Genomic DNA, 19,128 nt, shown 5'->3' with positions numbered 1-19,128 from the left:
CCTTGCCACATGGTATTTGAAGTGTCATTAGTTCTGTTCTGTAGCTTACCTTACTTATTTTATCCTTACCTTCATGAGTTATCGTGTGTTATATGTACTACTGTACTTTAAACCCTGGTTCGGAGAAATATTGTCTTATTTCTATATACGTTATATGGTTATAGATGTTATATGCATGTATGTAGTTAAATGATAATGAACGACTCAATTTGATGGTAATTTACCCCCAGTGCCTTCTGGCTCACTGGCCTATAATTTCCTGGTTTATTTTTAGACCTTTTCTTTGGCTTCAGAACAACATTAGTTATCCTCCAGTATTCTGGCACCTCACCCATAGCTAAGGACTTTTTAGATACCTTTAATGGGGCCCCTGCAATTTCTGCACTAGCCTCCCACAGGGTCCGAGGAGCATCTTGTCAGACTGTAGGGATTTATCCTCTCTAATATGCCTCAAAACTGGTCCATGAGGTCACTGCTGTTTAACTTCATAAAAACAAAAGATTCTGCAGATGCTGGAAATCCAGAGTAACACACACACACACACAAACTGGATGACCTCTGCACATCAGGCAGCATCCATGGAAAGGAATAAGCAGTCAACCTCTCGGGCCGAGACCCTTTATCAGGACTGGAAAGGAAGGCGGAAGAAGTGAGGATAAGGTCGTGGTGGGAGGGAAAGGAGTATGAGCTAGGTGAGGCCAGGTGGGTGGGGGAGGGGGATTCAGTCAGAAACTGGGAAGTGATAGGTGCAAAAGGTAAAGGGCAGAAAAAGAAGGAATCTGATAAGAGAGGGGAGTGGACCATGGGAGAAAGGGAAGGAGCAGAGGCCCAAAGGGAGGTGATAAACAGGTGAGGAGGAGAAGAAGAGGGGAACCAGAGTGGGGAATGGAAGAAGAGGGAAGGGGAGAAATTATTGGAAGTTAGATAAATCGACATAATTTGGGGACTGTTTGTCAAGCGCCTTCATTTTGTCTGCAACAAGCAGGATTTGCCGGTGCAATACAGAAATAATATATTTTTTAAAAAGTGAGGTTGTGTTCATGGGTTCTCTGCCCACTTAGGAATTGGATGGCAGAGGGGAAGAAGCTGTGCCTGAATCACTGAGTGTGTGCCTTCAGGCTTCTGTACCTCCTACCTGATGATAACAGTGAGAAGGGGGCATGCCCTGGGTGATGGGGGTCCTTAATAATGGATGTCACCTTTCTGAGGCACTGCTCCTTGGAGATGTCTTGAATACTATGGAGGCTCGTACCCAAGATGGAGCTGAGTAACTTTACAACTTTATGTAGTTTCTTTCAGTCCTGTGCAGTAGCCACACCCACCACCCCCACCATACCAGACAGTGATGCAGTCTGTCAGAATGCTCTCCACGGTACATCTATCAAAGCTTTTCAAGTGTTTTAGGTGACAAACCAAATCTCTTCAAACTTCTAATGAAATTTAGCCACTGTCTTGCCTTCTTTATAACTGCATTGATATGTTGAGACCAGTTTAGACCCTCAGAGATCTTAACATCCAGGAAATTGAAATTGCTCACTCTCTTCACTTCTCATCTGTTTTGAGGATTGGTTCATGTTCCCTTGTCTTACCCTTTCTGAAGTCCACAATCAGCTCTTTCGTCTTACTGACATTGAGTACAAGGTTGTTGCTGTGACACCACTCAACTAGTTGGTATATTTCGCTCCTGTACACCCTCTCATCTCCATCTGAGATTCTACCAACAATGGTTGTATCGTCAGCAAATTTATAGATGGCATATGAGCTATGCCTAGCCACAGAGTCATCGATATAGAAGGAGTGGAGCAGTGGACTAAGCACACACCCCTGAGGTGCGCCAGTGTTTATCGTCAGTGAGAAGGAGATGTTACCAGTAATCCACACAGATTTTGTCTGGGTAGCCTCCAATCTGATGGCATGAACATCAATTTCTCTAACTTCCAGTCCTGATGAAGGGTCTTAGCCTGAAACATTAGAACATTTGAACATTAGAAAGTTTCTGACAAGAACAGGCAATTCAGCCCAAAAAAGCTTGCCAAATTCCTACTCACATAGTGTGTAGAAGTAACTAACGAGTTCAGATTTGAAAGTCTCGAAGGTACTACTCTCAACTACACAACTAGGTAGTTTGTTCCATGTATCCACAACTCCATGTGTAAGAAATGCTTTCTGATGTTGATCTGAAATTTCCTCTTAGCCAATTTCCACCTATGGCTCCATGTCCTTGATGATGGATAAATTCTGAAGTAGCAGCTGGCTTATACCTTACTTATACCATTAAAGATTTTGAACAATTTTACCATGTTTCCTCTCAATCTACATCTACTTAGGCTAGGCTAAGAAGATCTAATTCTTCCAATCTTTCTTCATAGCTCATATTCTGCAGACCTGGAATGAGTCTAGTCCCCCTTCTCTGGACTTTCTCCAGTGTCTTCACATTCTTCATACAATATAGAGACGAAAACTGTACACAAAACATTGTTGGTCTATTCCTTTCCATGGATACTGCCTGACCTGCTCAATTCCTCCAGTATTTTGTTTTTAGCCTCACTTCTATAGCCTCTATGTCCATCTCCCAGGTAAATACAGATGCAAAAAAATCATTGAAGATCTCCCCCATTTCTTCTGACTCCATGCATAGATGACCATCCTGATCTTCAAGTGGATGAAATTTAGTACATTGCTATCCCTTTGATCTTAATCTATCGGTCGAAGTTCATGGGATTCTCCTTCACCTTGTGTGCCAGAGCAAACATGCCTTCTTTTAGCCCTCCTGATTTCCTGTTAAGTGTTCTCTTGCATTTCTGCTACTCTTCAAGTGCCTCATCTGTTGCTCACTGCATATACCTGCTGTTCACCTCTTTCTTCTTAACCAGGACCACAGTATCCCTTAAAAACCAAAGTTCCTTAAACTTGTTAACCTTCAGCCATGATGAAATGGCGGAGCAGACTTGATGGGCCAAACAGCCTAATTCCACTCTTATATCTTATGGTCTTATGGTAAAAAGAACCTTGACACAGACCCCTGTGGAATAGCTCCGCTCACCAGCAACCAGAAAAGGCTCTCTTTGTTCCCACTCTCTGCCTCCTGCTAATTAGCTATTGCTTTATCCATGCTAGAATCTTTCCTGTAATATCTTGGGAACGTAACTTGTAATGCAGCCTCATGAGTGGCAAATTATCAAAGGCCTTTTGCAAATCCAAGCGCACAACATCAATTGATTCTCCTTTGTCTAGCCTGCTTGTTATTTCTTCAAAGAATTCCAACAAGTATGTCAGGTAAGATTTTCCCTTGAGGAAACCATGCTGACTACAGCCTAGTTAATCATGTGCCTTCAAAGTCCCCAATACCACATCCTTAACAATTGATTCCAATATTTTCCCAACTACTGAGATCAGACCAACTGGCCTATAATTTCCTTTATTCTGCCTCTCTCCCTTCTGGAAGAGTGAAGTGACATTTGCAATTTTACAGTCTTTTGAAACTTTTCCAGGATCTAGTGATTCTTGAATGATCATTATTAATGCTTCTACAATCTCTTCAGCCACCTCTTTCAGAACCCTGGGGTGAGCACCTTCGGGTCCATGCAACTTATCTACCTTCAGACCTTACAGTTTCCCAAGAACCTTCTCGCTAGTAATGGTAACTTCACACACTTTACCACCCTGAATTCCTGGAACTTCCACCATACTGCTAGTGTCTTCCATAGCGAAAACTGATGCAGAGTACTTGTTAATTTTGTCCATCAATTCCTTCTCCCCATCACTGCCTCTCCAGCATCGTTTTCCAATGGTACAACATCCACTCTCACCTCTCTTTTACACTTTATGTATCTGAAGAAACTTTTGGTATTCTCTTGAATATTATTGGCTAGCTTATTTAAATATTCCATCTTTATTTTCTTAATGAATTTTTTAGCTACCTTCTGTGGGTTTTTAAAAGTTTCCCAATCCTCTAACTTTCCACTAATTTTTGTTCTATTATGTGCCCTCTCTTTGTCTTTTATGTTTGTTTTGACTTCTCTTGTTAGCCACGGTTGTGTCATCTTACTCTTAAAATACTTCTTTATCTTTGGAATGTACCTTCCAGAAATTACAGCCATTGCTGCTCTGCCGTCATCCCTGCCAGTGTTCTTTTCCAATTAATTCTTGCAGCTGCTCTGTCATGTCTCTGTAGTTCCCTTTACTCCACTGTAATATTGATATATCTGACTTTAGCTTCTCCTTCTCAAATTTCAGGGTGAATTCAATCATATTATGATCACTTTTCCCTCAGGATTCTTTTGCCTTAAGCTCTCTAATTATTTCCATTTATTGCACAACACCCAATCTAGAATAGCTGATCCCCTGGTGGGCTGAACCACAAAATGTTCCAAAAAGTCATCATGTAGGCATTTTAGAACCTCCCCTTCTTGGAATCAGGCACCAATCTGATTTGCCGAAATTACCTGCATTTTGAAATCTTCGATAACTATTGTAACATTTCCCTTTTGGCATGCATTTTCTAACTCACATTGTAACGTGTAGACCACATCCTTACTACTGTTTGAGGGTCTGCATATAACTCCCAACGGAGTCTTTTTTACCCTTGCAGTTCCTTAGCTCTAACCGCAACAATTCAGCACTTTCCGACCCTGTGTCACCTCTTTTTAATGATTTGATTTCATTTTTTACCAACAGAGCAACCCCATCCCCTTGTCCTTTCTGTCTGTCCTTTCAATACAATGTATATCCTTGGACATTAAGCTCCTAGCTATACAGTAATCTTCTTTCAGTCATGTTTCACTGATGCCTACATCGTATTTGCCAATCTATAACTGTGCTACAAATTCATCGACGTCATTCCGTATACCTCGCGTTTCAAATATAACACCTTCAAGTTCTGTATTCACCTTTTCTGATTTTGTCCACCTTTTACAATTCCATTCATCCTCTTGACTGCAGTCATCAGCCTTTGCAATATTTCTTGTGTAATGTAGAAATGCTGCTCTGGTTACTTTCTTTATGTAGGATTTAAAATTCTAATCTGAATCAAGGATAACACCCAGGCTTGTTACTTTTGAGTTTACAAGGGGAGCCAAGTTCCCAAATTTATAAAGAAGTTTATCTCTCTTGGCTTTTGGACCAACCAAAAGTATTTCAGATTTACCTTCAGTTACTTTTAGGGAATTATTGCTCACCCATTTGTTTATTGCAGCCATATTAGAAGTCAGAGACGATAGGATGGTATCGTCATCAGGCTCAGCCAAGATATACTGTTGTGTGTGCATAAGTCCATAAGACATGGGAGCAGAATTAGGCCATTTGAACCCCATTCTCCTGCTTTCTCCCTGTAAACTTTACCACCCTGATTAATCAAGAACCAATCAACCTCTGCCCTAAATGACTTGGCCTGAAGAGCTGTCTGTGGCAATAAATTCCTTAGATATATATCTTCATCTCTGTTGTAAATGGATATCCTTCTATTCTGAAGCTGTGCCCTCTGGTTCAAGATACCCCACTATAGGAAACATCTCTCCACATCCACTCTATCTAAGCCTTTCAATATTCAGTAGGTTTCAGTTAGATCCCACCTCATGTTTCTAAACTCCAGCAAGTACAGGCCCAGAGCCATTAAGTGCTCCTCATAGGTTAATCCTTTCAGTACTGAAATCGTTCTCATGAACCTCCTCTGGACCCTCTCCAATGCCAGCACATCTTTTCTTAGATAAGTGGCCCAAAATTGCTCACAATATTCCTAGTGTGGTCTGAACAATGCTTCATCTTCATGTCACTTGCAGCCTTGGCCACAAAGCCATAAATTCCTTCATGAAATCATTGACATATAATGCGAAAAGATAGATAGATAGATATACTTTATTAATCCCGAGGGAAATTTGGTTTCGTTACAGCTGCACCAACCAAGAATAGAGCGTAAATATAGCAATACAAAAACCCTCAACAATCAAACAACAAAATGCAAACTATGCCAGATGGAAAATAAGTCCAGGACCAGTCTATTGTCTCAGGGTGTCTGACCCTCCACGGGAGGAGCTGCACGTTCGATGGCCACAGGCAGGAACGACCTCCCGTGCCGCCAAGTGTTGTATCACGGTGGAATGTGGCCGAAGTCCAACAGTAAAAAGTTCAATATCCGGTCTGCAAACACGTTCCTCGATCGTAATATACCCCGGATTGCACCACCCGTTGTTAACCAGATCAGTAAGCACGAAACTCCTTTACGCTTACTGCTTACAGTGCACTTCCGGTCAGCCGGAACGGTATTACCCACCGAACTCCTCTTCTCCATAAGTCTCTGTTATCTCGACGCGGTCCTCTTTCCTCTGCTTTGTGATCCCCTTCTGTGTGTTTTCCTCCAGATTTCAGCAGGGGTGTCCACCGCTCTGTTCGCTAAGCCGGCTGGTCTTTGCTGGTCCGTGAAATACACAATGGGACCTTGCTTCTGTCCCACGTGTCGGGATGTAACCATTTCCGGCGCTAAAGAAAACCCAAATAAAACTCTCTCTACCAGCATGTTAGAGAGGGTGTAGCTTCGACGTGTTACCATGAGAGAAAAAAATACAAGAAATAACGTAAATTAAAAAGTAAGAAGAAGAAAGTAAGAATAGATTGCAACAGCTATACCAGGCTGCATGCATGACCGGCTCATGCGCACAAAAGTATGACTATGAAAATAAATTTTATGAAAACTTTATGAAAATAAATTGGACCCGTAGTCACCGGCAGCCAACCAGAAAAGGCCCCCTTTATTCCCACTCTTTCCCTCTTGCAAGTCAGCCAATCTTATATCCTTGCTAGTAGCTTTCCTGTGATACCATAGGTTCTTATCTTATCACAGCCCCATGTGCAGCATTTCATCAAAGGCCTTCTGAAAATCCAAATAAATATCCACAGATTGTCTATCCTGCCTGTTATTTCCTCAAAGAATTCCAATAGATTTGTTAGGCAGGATTTTCTCCTAAGGAAGCCATGCTGACTTTGGCCTACTTTGTCATGCGCCTCCAAGTACTCAGTAATTTCATCTTTATTGATGGACTCCAACGAAAATCAATTTCCCTCGGGATCAATAAAGTATGACTATGACTAACATCTTACCAACCACTGAAGTTAAGCTAACTGGCCCATAATTTCCTTTCTTCTGCCCCCCCCCCCAAAAGAGTGGAGTGACATATGCAATTTTCCAGTCCTCCAGAATTATTCCGGAATCTAGTGATTCTTGAAAGAGAATTACTAATGCCTCCACATTCTCTCAGCTACCTCTTTCAGAACCTTAGAATGTAGCCCATCTGGTTCAGGTGACTTACTTACCTTCAGACTTTCCATCTTCCCCACCACCTTCTCCTTAGTGATAGCAATGACACTCACTTCTGCCCCGACATTCTCATATATCTGGCATTCTACTAGTCTCTTCCACAATGAAGACTGACGCAAAATGCTTATTAAGTTCGTCTGCCCTTTCTTTGTCCCGCCATTACTACTTCTCCAAGGTTATTTTTCAATGGTTCAATATCCACTCTCATCTTTCTTTTACTCTTTATGTACTCTGTCTAGGGAAAAAAGTGTCCGCTTTTATATTATCGGCAAGCTTACCTTCATAGTCATATTCATAGTCATACTTTATTGATCCCGGGGAGATTGGTTTTCGTTACAGTTGCACCATAAATAATAAATAGTAATAAAACCATAAATAGTTAAACGCAAACAACAGGAATTCTGCAGATGCTGGAAATTCAAGCAACACACATCAAAGTTGCTGGTGAACGCAGCAGGCCAGGCAGCATCTCTAGGAAGAGGTGCAGTCAACATTTCAGGCCGAGACCCTTCGTCAGGACTAACTGAAGGAAGAGTGAGTCTGAAGGTCTCAAACCTCTATGCTTCTTTTTGGATTCCAGACCTAATCAGTTCCCCTCTACCACCACTCTGCTCCGTCTAGCGGAATTAGTCCTTACTCTTAATAATTTCTCCTTTGGCTCCTCCCACTTCCTCCAAACTAAAGGTGTAGCTATGGGCACCCGTATGGGTCCTAGCTATGCCTGCCTTTTTGTTGGGTTTGTGGAACAATCTATGTTCTGTGCCTATTCTGGTATCTGTCCCCCACTTTTCCTTCGCTACATCGACGACTGCATTGGCGCTGCTTCCTGCACGCCTGCAGAACTCGTTGACTTTATTAACTTTGCCTCCAACTTTCACCCTGCCCTCAAGTTTACCTGGTCCATTTCCGACACCTCCCTCCCCTTTCTAGATTTTTCTGTCTCTGTCTCTGGAGACAGCTTATCCACTGATGTCTACTATAAGCCTACTGACTCTCACAGCTATCTGGACTATTCCTCTTCTCACCCTGTCTCTTGCAAAAACGCCATACCCTTCTCGCAATTCCTCCGTCTCCACCGCATCTGCTCTCAGGATGAGGCTTTTCATTCTAGGACGAGGGAGATGTCTTCCTTTTTTAAAGGAAGGGGCTTCCCTTCCTCCACTATCAACTCTGCTCTTAAACGCATCTCCCCCATTTCACGTACATCTGCTCTCACTCCATCCTCCCGCCACCCCACTAGGAATAGGGTTCCCCTGGTCCTCACCTACCACCCCACCAGCCTCCGGGTCCAACATATTATTCTCCGTAACTTCCGCCACCTCCAACGGGATCCCACCACTAAGCACATCTTTCCCTCCCCCCCTCTCTCTGCATTCCGCAGGGATCGCTCCCTACGCAACTCCCTTGTCCATTCGTCCCTCCCACTCCCTCCCCACTGATCTCCCTCCTGGCACTTACCCGTGTAAGCGGCACAAGTGCTACACATGCCCTTACACTTCCTCCCTTACCACTATTCAGGGCCCCAAACAGTCCTTCCAGGTGAGGCAACACTTCACCTGTGAGTCGACTGGGGTGATATACTGCGTCCAGTACTCCTGATGTGGTCTTTTATATATTGGCGAGACCCGACACAGACTGGGAGACCGCTTTGCTGAACATCTACGCTCTGTCTGCCAGAGAAAGCAGGATCTCCCAGTGGCCACACATTTTAATTCCACATCCCATTCCCATTCTGACATGTCTATCCACAGCCTCCTCTACTGTAAGGATGAAGCCACACTCAGGCTGGAGGAACAACACCTTATATTCCGTCTGGGTAGCCTTCAACCTGATGGCATGAACATCGACTTCTCTAACTTCCGCTAAGGCCCCACCTCCCCCTCGTACCCCATCTGTTACTTATTTTTATGCACACATTCTTTCTCTCACTCTCCTTTTTCTCCCTCTGTCCCTCTGAATATACCTCTTGCCCATCCTCTGGGTCCCCCCCCCCGTCTTTCTTCCCGGACCTCCTGTCCCATGATCCTCTCGTATCCCCTTTTGCCTATCACCTGTCTAGCTCTTGGCTCCATCCCTCCCCCTCCTGTCTTCTCCTATCATTTTGGATCTCCCCCTCCCCCTCCAACTTTCAAATCCCTTACTCACTCTTCCTTCAGTTAGTCCTGACGAAAGGTCTCGGCCTGAAACGTCGACTGCACCTCTTCCTACAGATGCTGCCTGGTCTGCTGCGTTCACCAGCAACTTTGATGTGTGTTGCATAAATAGTTAAATAGTAATATGTAAATTATGTCAGGAAATAAGTCCAGGACTAGCCTATTGGCTCAGGGTGTCTGACCCTCCAAGGGCGGAGTTGTAAAGTTCAGGCAGGAATGACTTCCTATGACGCTCTGTGTTGCATCTCGGTGGAATGAGTCTCTGGCTGAATGTACTCCTGTGCCCACCCAGTACATTATGGAGTGGATGGGAGACATTGACCAAGATGGCATGCAACTTGGACAGCATCCTCTTTTCAGACACCACCGTCAGAGAGTCCAGTTCCATCCCCACAACATCACTGGCCTTACGAATGAGTTTGTTGATTCTGTTGGTGTCAGCCTGCTGCCCCAGCACACTACAGCAAACATGATAGCGCCGGCCACCATAGACTCGTAGAACATCCTCTGCATCGTCCGGCAGATGTTAAAGGACCTCAGTCTCCTCCGGAAATAGAGACGGCTCTGACCCTTCTTGTAGACAGCCTCAGTGTTCTTTGACCAGTCCAGTTTATTGTCAATTCGTATCCCCAGGTATTTGTAATCCTCCACCATGTCCACCCTGACCCCCTGAATGGAAACAGGGGTCACCGATACCTTAGCTCTCCTCAGGTCTACCACTAACTCCTTAGCCTTTTTCACATTAAGCTGCAGATAATTCTGCTCATGCTATGTGACAAAGTTTCCTACCGTAGCCCTGTACTCAGCCTCATCTCCCTTGCTGATGCATCCAACTATGGCAGAGTCATCCGAAAACTTCTGAAGATGACAAGACTCTGTGCAGTAGTTGAAGTCCGAGGTGTAAATGGTGAAGAGAAAGGGAGACAAGACAGTCCCCTGTGGAGCCCCAGTGCTGCTGATCACTCTGTTGGACACACAGTGTTGCAAGCACACGTACTGTGGTCTGCCAGTCAGGTAATCAAGAATCCATGACACCATTTCATCTTTTCTCTCTTTATAGCTTTTTAATTGTCTTCTGATGGTTTTTAAAAGCTTGCCGAAATCTTTCTAAAGATTTAATTTCAGTTTTCACTAACAGCCACCCAACTCCCTCTGCCTATCCTTTCGATGAAATGTGTATCCTTGGATGTTAAGCTCCTAACTACAATCTTGTTTCAGCCACAGCTCAACAATGCCTATAACATCATACCTGCCAATCTCTAACTGTTCTACAAGATCATCTACCTTATCCGTATACTGCGTGCTTTCAAATATAATCACACTTTTTGATTTTGGCCCGCTGTTACACTTTAACTCATCCCACTGACTAAAATTTTGCCCTGTCATCAGTCTGTCCTTCACAGTTTCACTACACACTGCATCTAAACCAACTGCCCCGTTCTCAGCCCTATCACACTGGTTCCCATCCCTCTGCCAAATTAGTCTAAACTCTAATAGCTCTAGTAAACCTGCTTGCAATGATATTGGTCCCCTGTGGGTTGAGGTTTAACCAGTCCTTTTTGTACCATTAATACCTTTCCCAGAAGAAATCACAGTTATACATAAATCTGAATCCCTACTCACTGCACCAATTCTTCAACCACACATTTATCTGCCAAATCATCCTACTGTTACCCTCACTGGTGCGTGGCACAGACAATAATCTGGAGATTACTTCCCTGGAGGTCCTGCTTTTCAGCTTTCTACCCAACTCTCTATATGATATTTTCAGGACCTCCTTCCTATTATGTTATTTGCATAACTGTGGAAATGAAGCTTATGCTCTGTAATGATGTCTAATTACAGTCACTATTATGTACCAAATTTACCACCTTTAATCTTGCTTCATCAGTTTATCATGCATTTACTCAGAATTAGTGGGCACGTGGCCAAGTGGTTAAGGCATTGGACTAGCGACGTGAAGGTCGTGAGTTCGAACCCCAGCCGAGGGAATGTGTTGTGTCCTTGAACAAGGCACTTCATCACACATTGCTCTGCGACGACACCGGTGCCAAGCTGTGTGGGTCCTAATGCCCTTCCCTTGGACAACATTAATCGCAAGACTAATGGATGCCTTTATTTATTACTCAGAATTAAGGAACACTGTCTTATTTTTAGAATCAGAATCAACTAATGTATCTGTACTTCCCTATCATCCAGTTCTGCAGCAACCATTTTTTTAGATTATGAAGACACGCGGTCCTCTTTTATTGTCATTTGGTAATGCATGCATTAAGAAACGATACAGTATTTCCTCCGGTGTGATATCACAAAACACAGGACAGACCAAGACTGAAAAGACTGACATAACCACATAATTATAACATATAGTTACAACAGTGCAACAATACCATAACTTGATGAAGAAGTCCATGAGCACAGTAAAAAGTTCAAAGTCTCTCAGATGTCCCACATCTCACGCAGACGGGAGAAGGAAGAAAAACTCTCCCTGCCATGCCCGACCACAATCCGTCTCTGAGTCATCCGAAAACTTTGAGCCTCCAAATCAGCTCTCCGACACCGAGTACTGAGCGCCATCTCTGTCCGAACGATTCGACCTCAATCTCGGTCGCCAACAGCAGGCAAAGCTGGGGACTTTGAGGCCTTCCCTCCGGAAGATTCCCGACCGCGCAGTAACGACAGCAGCGAACGAGCATTTCAGAAATTTCTCCAGATGTTCCTCTGTGCTTTCACGTCCCTCTCCATCAAATCAGAATTGTCCACGGCCCCTATCTGACGGATACAATATCATTTTTCACCAGAGGGCTGCGCACACATGGCGCGCTGCTCTGTCTCCCCCCACCAATTTAACTATCAAGGAACCTAAATACTTGTTAAACGGAAGGATTAGCATTAATTGTTTCTATAGTCAGTGCAATCTGACTATAGGAACTATGATACGAATGCCATTAACCATTCCTCAGGACTCAGAAATCAAATTCTATAATGACATGTAAGGTAAACGGCTGGGACATCAGCAGCATCGATGTACAAAGGGACCTTGGGGTGCAAGTCCACAGCTCATTGAAGGTGGTAACACAGTAGTGAAGAAGGTATTTGGTATGCTTGCTGTCATAGGTAGAAGAACTGAGTAAATGAGTAGTTTTCCACTCTTCCAGAACCATTTAAGAATCTAATGATTCTTGAAAGATCACTACTAATGTCTCCACAATGTCTTCAGTTACTTTTCAAAACCCTGGTCTAAGTAACTTACAGTATTTACCTTCAAACCTTTCAGCTTCTCAAGCACTTTCTCTGTAGTAATAGTGACTACACTCACATCTTCTGTGACATACTGAATTTCTGGCATATTGCTGTTGCATTCCAGAGTGATGACTGATACAAAATACTTACTAAGTTGGTCCACCATTTCTTTGTTCCCCCATTACTACTACTTCAGTGTCGGTTTAGTTTCTAGCAGTCCAATCTCCACTCTTGTCTTTTACCATTTATGTATCTGAAAAAAACATTTGGTATCCTCTTTTATGTTATTAGCTAGCTTATCTTCATATTTCATCTTTTCTTTTTGCTTTTTTAGTTACCTTCTGTTGTTTTTAAAAACTTCCCAATCATTTTTCTGGTATTATATGCCCTTTTTCTTTTATGCTGTCTTTACTTTTCTTGTCAGCTAGGGTTGTCTCGTCCTCCCTTTAGAATAACTTTTTCTTGATTGATTCTATCCTGTGCCTTCCAAATTGCTTCCAGAAACACAAGCCATTACTGTTCTGCACTCAAACCTGTTAGTGTCCTCTTCCAATCAACTTTGGCCAGCTCCTCTCTCATGCCTCTGTAATTCCCTTTACTCCACCGTTATACTGATACATATGATTTTAGCTTCTCCCTCTCAAACGGCAGGATGAATTCTATCATATTATGATCACTGTCTCCTAAAGGTTTCTTCACCTTAACCTCCCTAATCAAATTTAGTTCATTACGGAACACCAAATCCAGCATTGCCTTTTCGCTAGTAGCTCATCTGCAAGCTACTCTTAAAAAGCTTTCTTGTAGGCAGTGAACAATTTCCTCCTTTTGGGATCCAGTGCCAACTTGGTTTTCCCAATCTACCTGCATATTTTCAAAAATGACTTCATGTGACAAAAGACCATCAACCTGAAATGTTAACTGTTTCTCTCCCTACAAATGCCAACATATCTGCTAAGTATCTCCAGAATTTTGGGGTTTTAATCAAACATTACTCTGAATGTGCCTTTGTGTTTATTGCTGGACAGTAGTTCTTCCCTTCCGATGGGATTCTTTCCCTAGCTACCCCTTGCAACATGGTGCCTAATTCTTTAGCACCTAAAGCACTCGACTTTTCATTGTGTGATATTAACCTTGGCACCACTTCTACAACAATGTGCATACTGAGCAGTAGGATTTTACTAAGCTTATTATTTCTCATCTTTTCAAGTAAGAGGTAACAAATCCACTGTAAATTTCAACATTGCCTTTCATCTGCTCCAATTACTTTTCCAGTGGAAGTGGCATATGTTTAGCAAGGTTTCCTCATAGTCTAATCCTCTTAGAAATTTTAACGCATTGTCAAATTGGTCCATTTGTAATTCACCCCCCCCCAGTCAAATTAGCTGCTGTGTTTGAATTTATTATTAGTAATAAAGCTTTGGATTATTCAGAAAATATAACTTCTTACCCACAATTAGGACCTAATTTAGTCATGGAAGAGGATATCAAATGCATCAGGTACACCAGAGATCAGCCAAACCGTGATGGGTTTCCTTTAAAACAAATATGTTTTCAGTGGCCTTTTTTTTTAAAAAGTCCCTGTGGCAGGGACAGTAAACTAACAATGAAGTTTCAGAGAAACTCTTAGATAGACACATGGATGAAAGAAAAATGGAGGATTATGGACAATATGGGAAAAATGGGTTAGACTGTTCATGGAGCAGGTTAAAAGATGAGCACAATATTGTGGGCTTAAATGGTTGTATTGTGGCGTACTATTTTATGTACTAAATGAGGAATTCAAGGAAGGATGGTTATAAATTTGGGAAGACCATCAAGTGTTCGAGGACCTTGGAAAGAAAAGTTTATGATGGCCAGCAATTTGCTAAGAGCTTTGCTTTGAGGGCATGGATATTAAATGTAGAGTTAAGAGATAAGGCCTGTGAACCAATAATAATGACTGTTTATGATATCAAATTAAAGGTTCTCAGATTGTTACCATGCCTCATGCACATACTGGACTGCTTCAACTGAGTAACTACTTTAGCAAAATACCAAAGGATTATTAATATTCTGAAAATGTACCACCATTAATTCAGAAAGAAGGAAATGGCAGATTGTGAAAGGAGACTACTTTAAGTACATAAAACGTAACAAAACACTGTTTTTGATCAACAAGTTTCCACTTTAAATTTGGCTTAAATCAGTTTCCAGTGACAGACATCAGATTTATTGTGAAATAGAAAAACAAATCATGATTGTAACCAAAGTTGCAAAAGAATAGGAATTACATTACAAATAATGGTCCCTAGCTGACCTTACAGGACACCTGGACCCAGCCCAAAACATTTCCCTCCACAGATGTTACTGACCTGCTGAGCTCCTCTATCATTTAGTGCTGCTGCTGCTCAGAATTTCCAGCATCTGCAGAATCTTTTGCATTGCAATACAATAACATATAATATTCAGTAGCAGAGCACTAAATAAAAGCAACTAGATCTTAATACTTAGTGAGAATACAGTTTAAAGTAAGGAGGAGACCATGCAGTACACAGACATCCCACCTCTCCCAGGAGTCTCCTGCAAATCGATAGCGACTCCCTGATGCCCGCAAATTATATACAATATCTCAGAAATCGATTTTTTAGAGAGAAAGAGGGAGAGGGAAAGGAAAGAAAGAAAGAAAATGAATGAATCCCACTTTACAGTCTACCTCTCTCTCTCTTTCATAGTCCATCAGTTCAGTTACTGCCCTCTGTAATGATGCTGAAATCATCCGGACTACTGTCGGTGATGAAGTACAAAAGCCTGGCAAAGAAATTCCCAAGGCTTGCGGTGCCAACCTGACTACGCGAGCCTGTCCTATGCGGGCAGGGCTCGTTGGCGTCTTAAAGGGGATTAGAGCAGGGTTTAAATTGGAGCGAAATTCCAAAATCGTCTGCTAAGACATCTTTAAAAACATGCTGCAGCAAGCAAATTCTTCGGGGTTTTTTTTCCTGAAACACTTCCATTTACATCGAAGCCTGTGATGTGCTGGATTTAAGCGCAGCCGTTTTCAGAAGAAAAGCTGATTTTAATAAATACAGGTGTCCCCCGCTTTTCGAATGTTCGCTTTACAAAACCTCACTGTTACGAAAGACCTACATTAGTACCCTGTTTTCGCTTTCAGAAGGTGTTTTCACTGTTACGAAGAAAGGCAGCGCGCAATAAAAAATCAGCGTGCGATAAAAGGCAGCGCGCGCCCCGAGCAGCCGCTCTGCCCCGGATTTGGAACAGCATTGCTGAAACACATTGCATTGAGCAGCCGTTAGCAAGATGAGTTCTAAGGTGTCGGAAAACCCTGAAAGAGCTCGTAAGGGTGTTACACTTAGCGTAAAACAAGACATAATTAAGCGTTTCGATTGTGGTGAATGAAGCAAGGACAAAGTGAGTTTGGGTTGTGGAAGTTGACAAAGATGATGTTGAAGAGGTTTTGGCATCCCATGACCCAGAACTGATAGATAAAGAGCTGATGCAATTGGAAGAGGAAAGGATAACAATTGAAACCGAATGCAGAAAATGAAGCAACTGCGTGAGATTTTCGCTGCAATGATAAAGTACGACTTTAATCTTGAAAGGGTACGTAGGTTTAGGGGATATTTGCAGGATGGTTTGAGTGCTTACAAACAACTGTATGATAGAAAAATGCGTGAGGCTCAGCGGTCAAGCAAGCCTTCCACATCAGCCACAGCAGACGACGAACCTCGACCTTCGACATCAAGGCGGGCAGTCATAGGAGAAGATGAGCTGCCTGCCCTGATTGACGATGAGATGACACCCCCATGTCCCACCACCCCAACACCTGGGCCCTGGACAGATACTGTACCGATTCACGAAGAATGCAGCAGTAGCCGGGAGGCACACAGCACATCTTTAAGAAAAAAGCCGAAATAAACATGCTAATTAATTAGGTGCCACCAACACGTAATTGTCGGCTCAGATCCGTGCCGATTTCCGATTGCATCGCCTCTAATCTAGGCCGACAATTACGTGTCCGCGGCACCTAATTAATTTGCATGTTAATTTCGGCTTTTTTCTTAACGATGTGCTGTGTGCCTCCTGGCTACTGCTGCGTTCTTTGCAGCAATGTATCGGGTCGGTGGCCCGGAGGATGGGGGCCACTGCACCACCCAGCCTGTGATGACTCAGTCTAACACACCATCATCAGTGTACTCGGCACTGTTTTCCCAATTCCAGTAAGTGATACTACTCTGTACATACATTATCTCTACTTTATATAGGCTGTGTATTTTTACGTGTTATTTGGTAGATTTGGCAGCTTCATAGTTTAAAGGTTACTGGAGAGAGTGTTTCTGTCAACAGCGCTTGTGTGAAGTTTTCTGCCAAGAGCACTTGCGTGAGATTTTCACTACGGAGATCTGTGCAGGCAGTCGTTGTAGGGAAGTATTTCTACTTTATATAGGCTGTGTATTTATCATATCATTCTTGCTTTTACTATATGTTACTGTTATTTTAGGTTTTATGTGTTATTTAGCATGATTTGGTAGGTTATTTTTGGGTCTGCGAACGCTCACAAAATTTTCCCATATAAATAAATGGTAATTGCTTCTTCGCTTTACGACATTTCGGGTTACGAACGGTTTCATAGGAACGCTGTACCTTCGGATGGTGGGCGAAATCTGTACCCAGCCCCCACCAAGGTCTCGTCATTAGGACAGCAAACTGTTTACCTGTACTGCGCACTTTATATGCATTTTGAATTACACTTTATTAAATAGTATGGTAATATATTGTTTTATGTGGTGTGCGTGATATATGTATTGTGGCTACACTGTGGTCCGGACAGAAGTTGTTTCGTTTGTGGACAATCAGCCAGATGACAATAAACTTGAACTTGAAGATATAGAACTTCTAAATCACTCATTTAAAATCCCCCATTTCGATGTAAAAAAGTAAGTTCTGATCCCGACTATTGCAGGCAATGTGTGTGTGTGTGACTAAGTATATGCGATCGGACATTGTCCGAATGGACGTTAAGCAGCGCACACCTGTAATAAGGATACACCTTGTGCTTTTATTTCTTTTAGGGACCACAACATATTAGGGAGGCTAAGCGCAGAGAACGTTGCTCAAGTATTTCACAGTTCTTTTCAGACAGAGAAGGTCACTAGAGCTGAGGTGTACTTTACATCTTTCATCATTGAGCATAACCTGCCATTCCAGGTGTGTAAACACACAGGCAAGCTATTCAGGAAAATGTTTCCTGATTCAGAAATAGCAAACAACTATGCCTGCTCATCAACTAAGACAGCAGCTATTGTGAACATGGCACATTAAGACAGAATTCAGAAGTCGGCTGTCTCACAAAACACTTGTGAATCTGATGTCTTGCAAAATTAACAAATTCATTGACACAGACTGCTATGAGGTTGAGACCTCCCTGAAATGAGTTTTTGCAGGGTGGGATGTCTGAGTACATTCTTACAAGGGAGAAGATACAGGTTGTGCAGAACAGCTAAACAAGAATCTGTTGACACCTACCGCTTAATTCACTTAATTTTACAAATACTCCATACCAGCGTATAGAAATACCATGGACATGACTTCAAGTTTGAAAGGTATTCAATAGTACTTTGATCAGTAAACAGCAGCTCAGACTCACGACTCTGCTAATAAATGGTGCCATGCTTGATGTGCATGATGGACAAAGCACATTTCGAAAAGTCTCTATCTTTGTTACTTTTGTATTATCTGTCTTCATTCCCACATTTGATTTGCTTTTCACCCAAGATTCAAGCCAGTAAAAACAATAGGCTATGTCTGTCTCAGGCTGCAAGCTCCTGAAAATTCACAGCCATAATAGGTAGGCATTATGCGGTTTCACAGACACTCTTGCACACATAGAAGAACATTTGATCAGTGCTCAGGGATACTGTTTGCTTGAGAATGAAACTTCTCGTCTGGGAACGTCGCCAAGGATACTTGGTCACCCAAACCTAAATCTTAAGTAATTTATTTGCTTAACTCTCTGCATTTGAAATGGAAGCAGTGAAATAATGCAGCCTCTTAAGCTGACTCTCCTTTTAGTACATTCATTTATTTAAATACCTTCAGCTTCAATTAGTGTTTTCTTTTTCATTTGTATGTTTTTCTTTTAATACATATGTCACAATCTGGCCTTTGCTACCAAGGCCCATCCCTTGTTAACCTTGAGAAGATACTGCTTTTTAAGCTGGCAATTGCTAACAGTGTTAGAAACTATTAAGTACTTTATTCATTATGCAAAGGAACTGAGGCACTGCATTTCCACCAGATAAAATAAGACTGAAGTTCTACAGCAGATCAGCGTGGGTAGATTTAGCCTTTTAAAGATAGATTTAAAAAGTCAATTCATTATAAAAACTTAGTGCTTTTATTTGCTTACATTGTCGAAGCATCTTCATA

At 42.4% G+C, this 19,128-nt stretch overlaps 2 protein-coding genes across 4 annotated transcripts in view; one reads left to right on the top strand and one right to left on the bottom strand.

Moving 5' to 3' along the window:
* Positions 1–19,128, bottom strand: part of fgf2 (fibroblast growth factor 2) — a 178,228-nt gene that overhangs the window by 52,404 nt on the left and 106,696 nt on the right. For 2 of the 3 annotated variants that reach the window (XM_072256127.1, XM_072256131.1), the window contains exon 3: positions 1,869–1,961. The exons of the other annotated variant lie outside the window; for it this stretch is intronic. In XM_072256127.1, the coding sequence (XP_072112228.1) occupies positions 1,869–1,961 (93 nt within the window). The remainder of the gene's footprint in view (positions 1–1,868; positions 1,962–19,128) is intronic. 3 annotated transcript variants of the gene reach the window in all.
* The window catches only part of nudt6 (nudix (nucleoside diphosphate linked moiety X)-type motif 6), a 136,177-nt gene that overhangs the window by 105,229 nt on the left and 11,820 nt on the right, over positions 1–19,128 (top strand). The gene's annotated exons all lie outside the window — the stretch shown is intronic.

Source organism: Mobula birostris, chromosome 4 (genome assembly GCF_030028105.1).
Source record: "Mobula birostris isolate sMobBir1 chromosome 4, sMobBir1.hap1, whole genome shotgun sequence".
In the NCBI taxonomy this organism is placed as follows: Eukaryota; Metazoa; Chordata; class Chondrichthyes; order Myliobatiformes; family Myliobatidae; genus Mobula; species Mobula birostris.
Note: the sequence above shows the minus strand (reverse complement) of the source record. Positions and strands in the feature narration are given on the sequence as shown.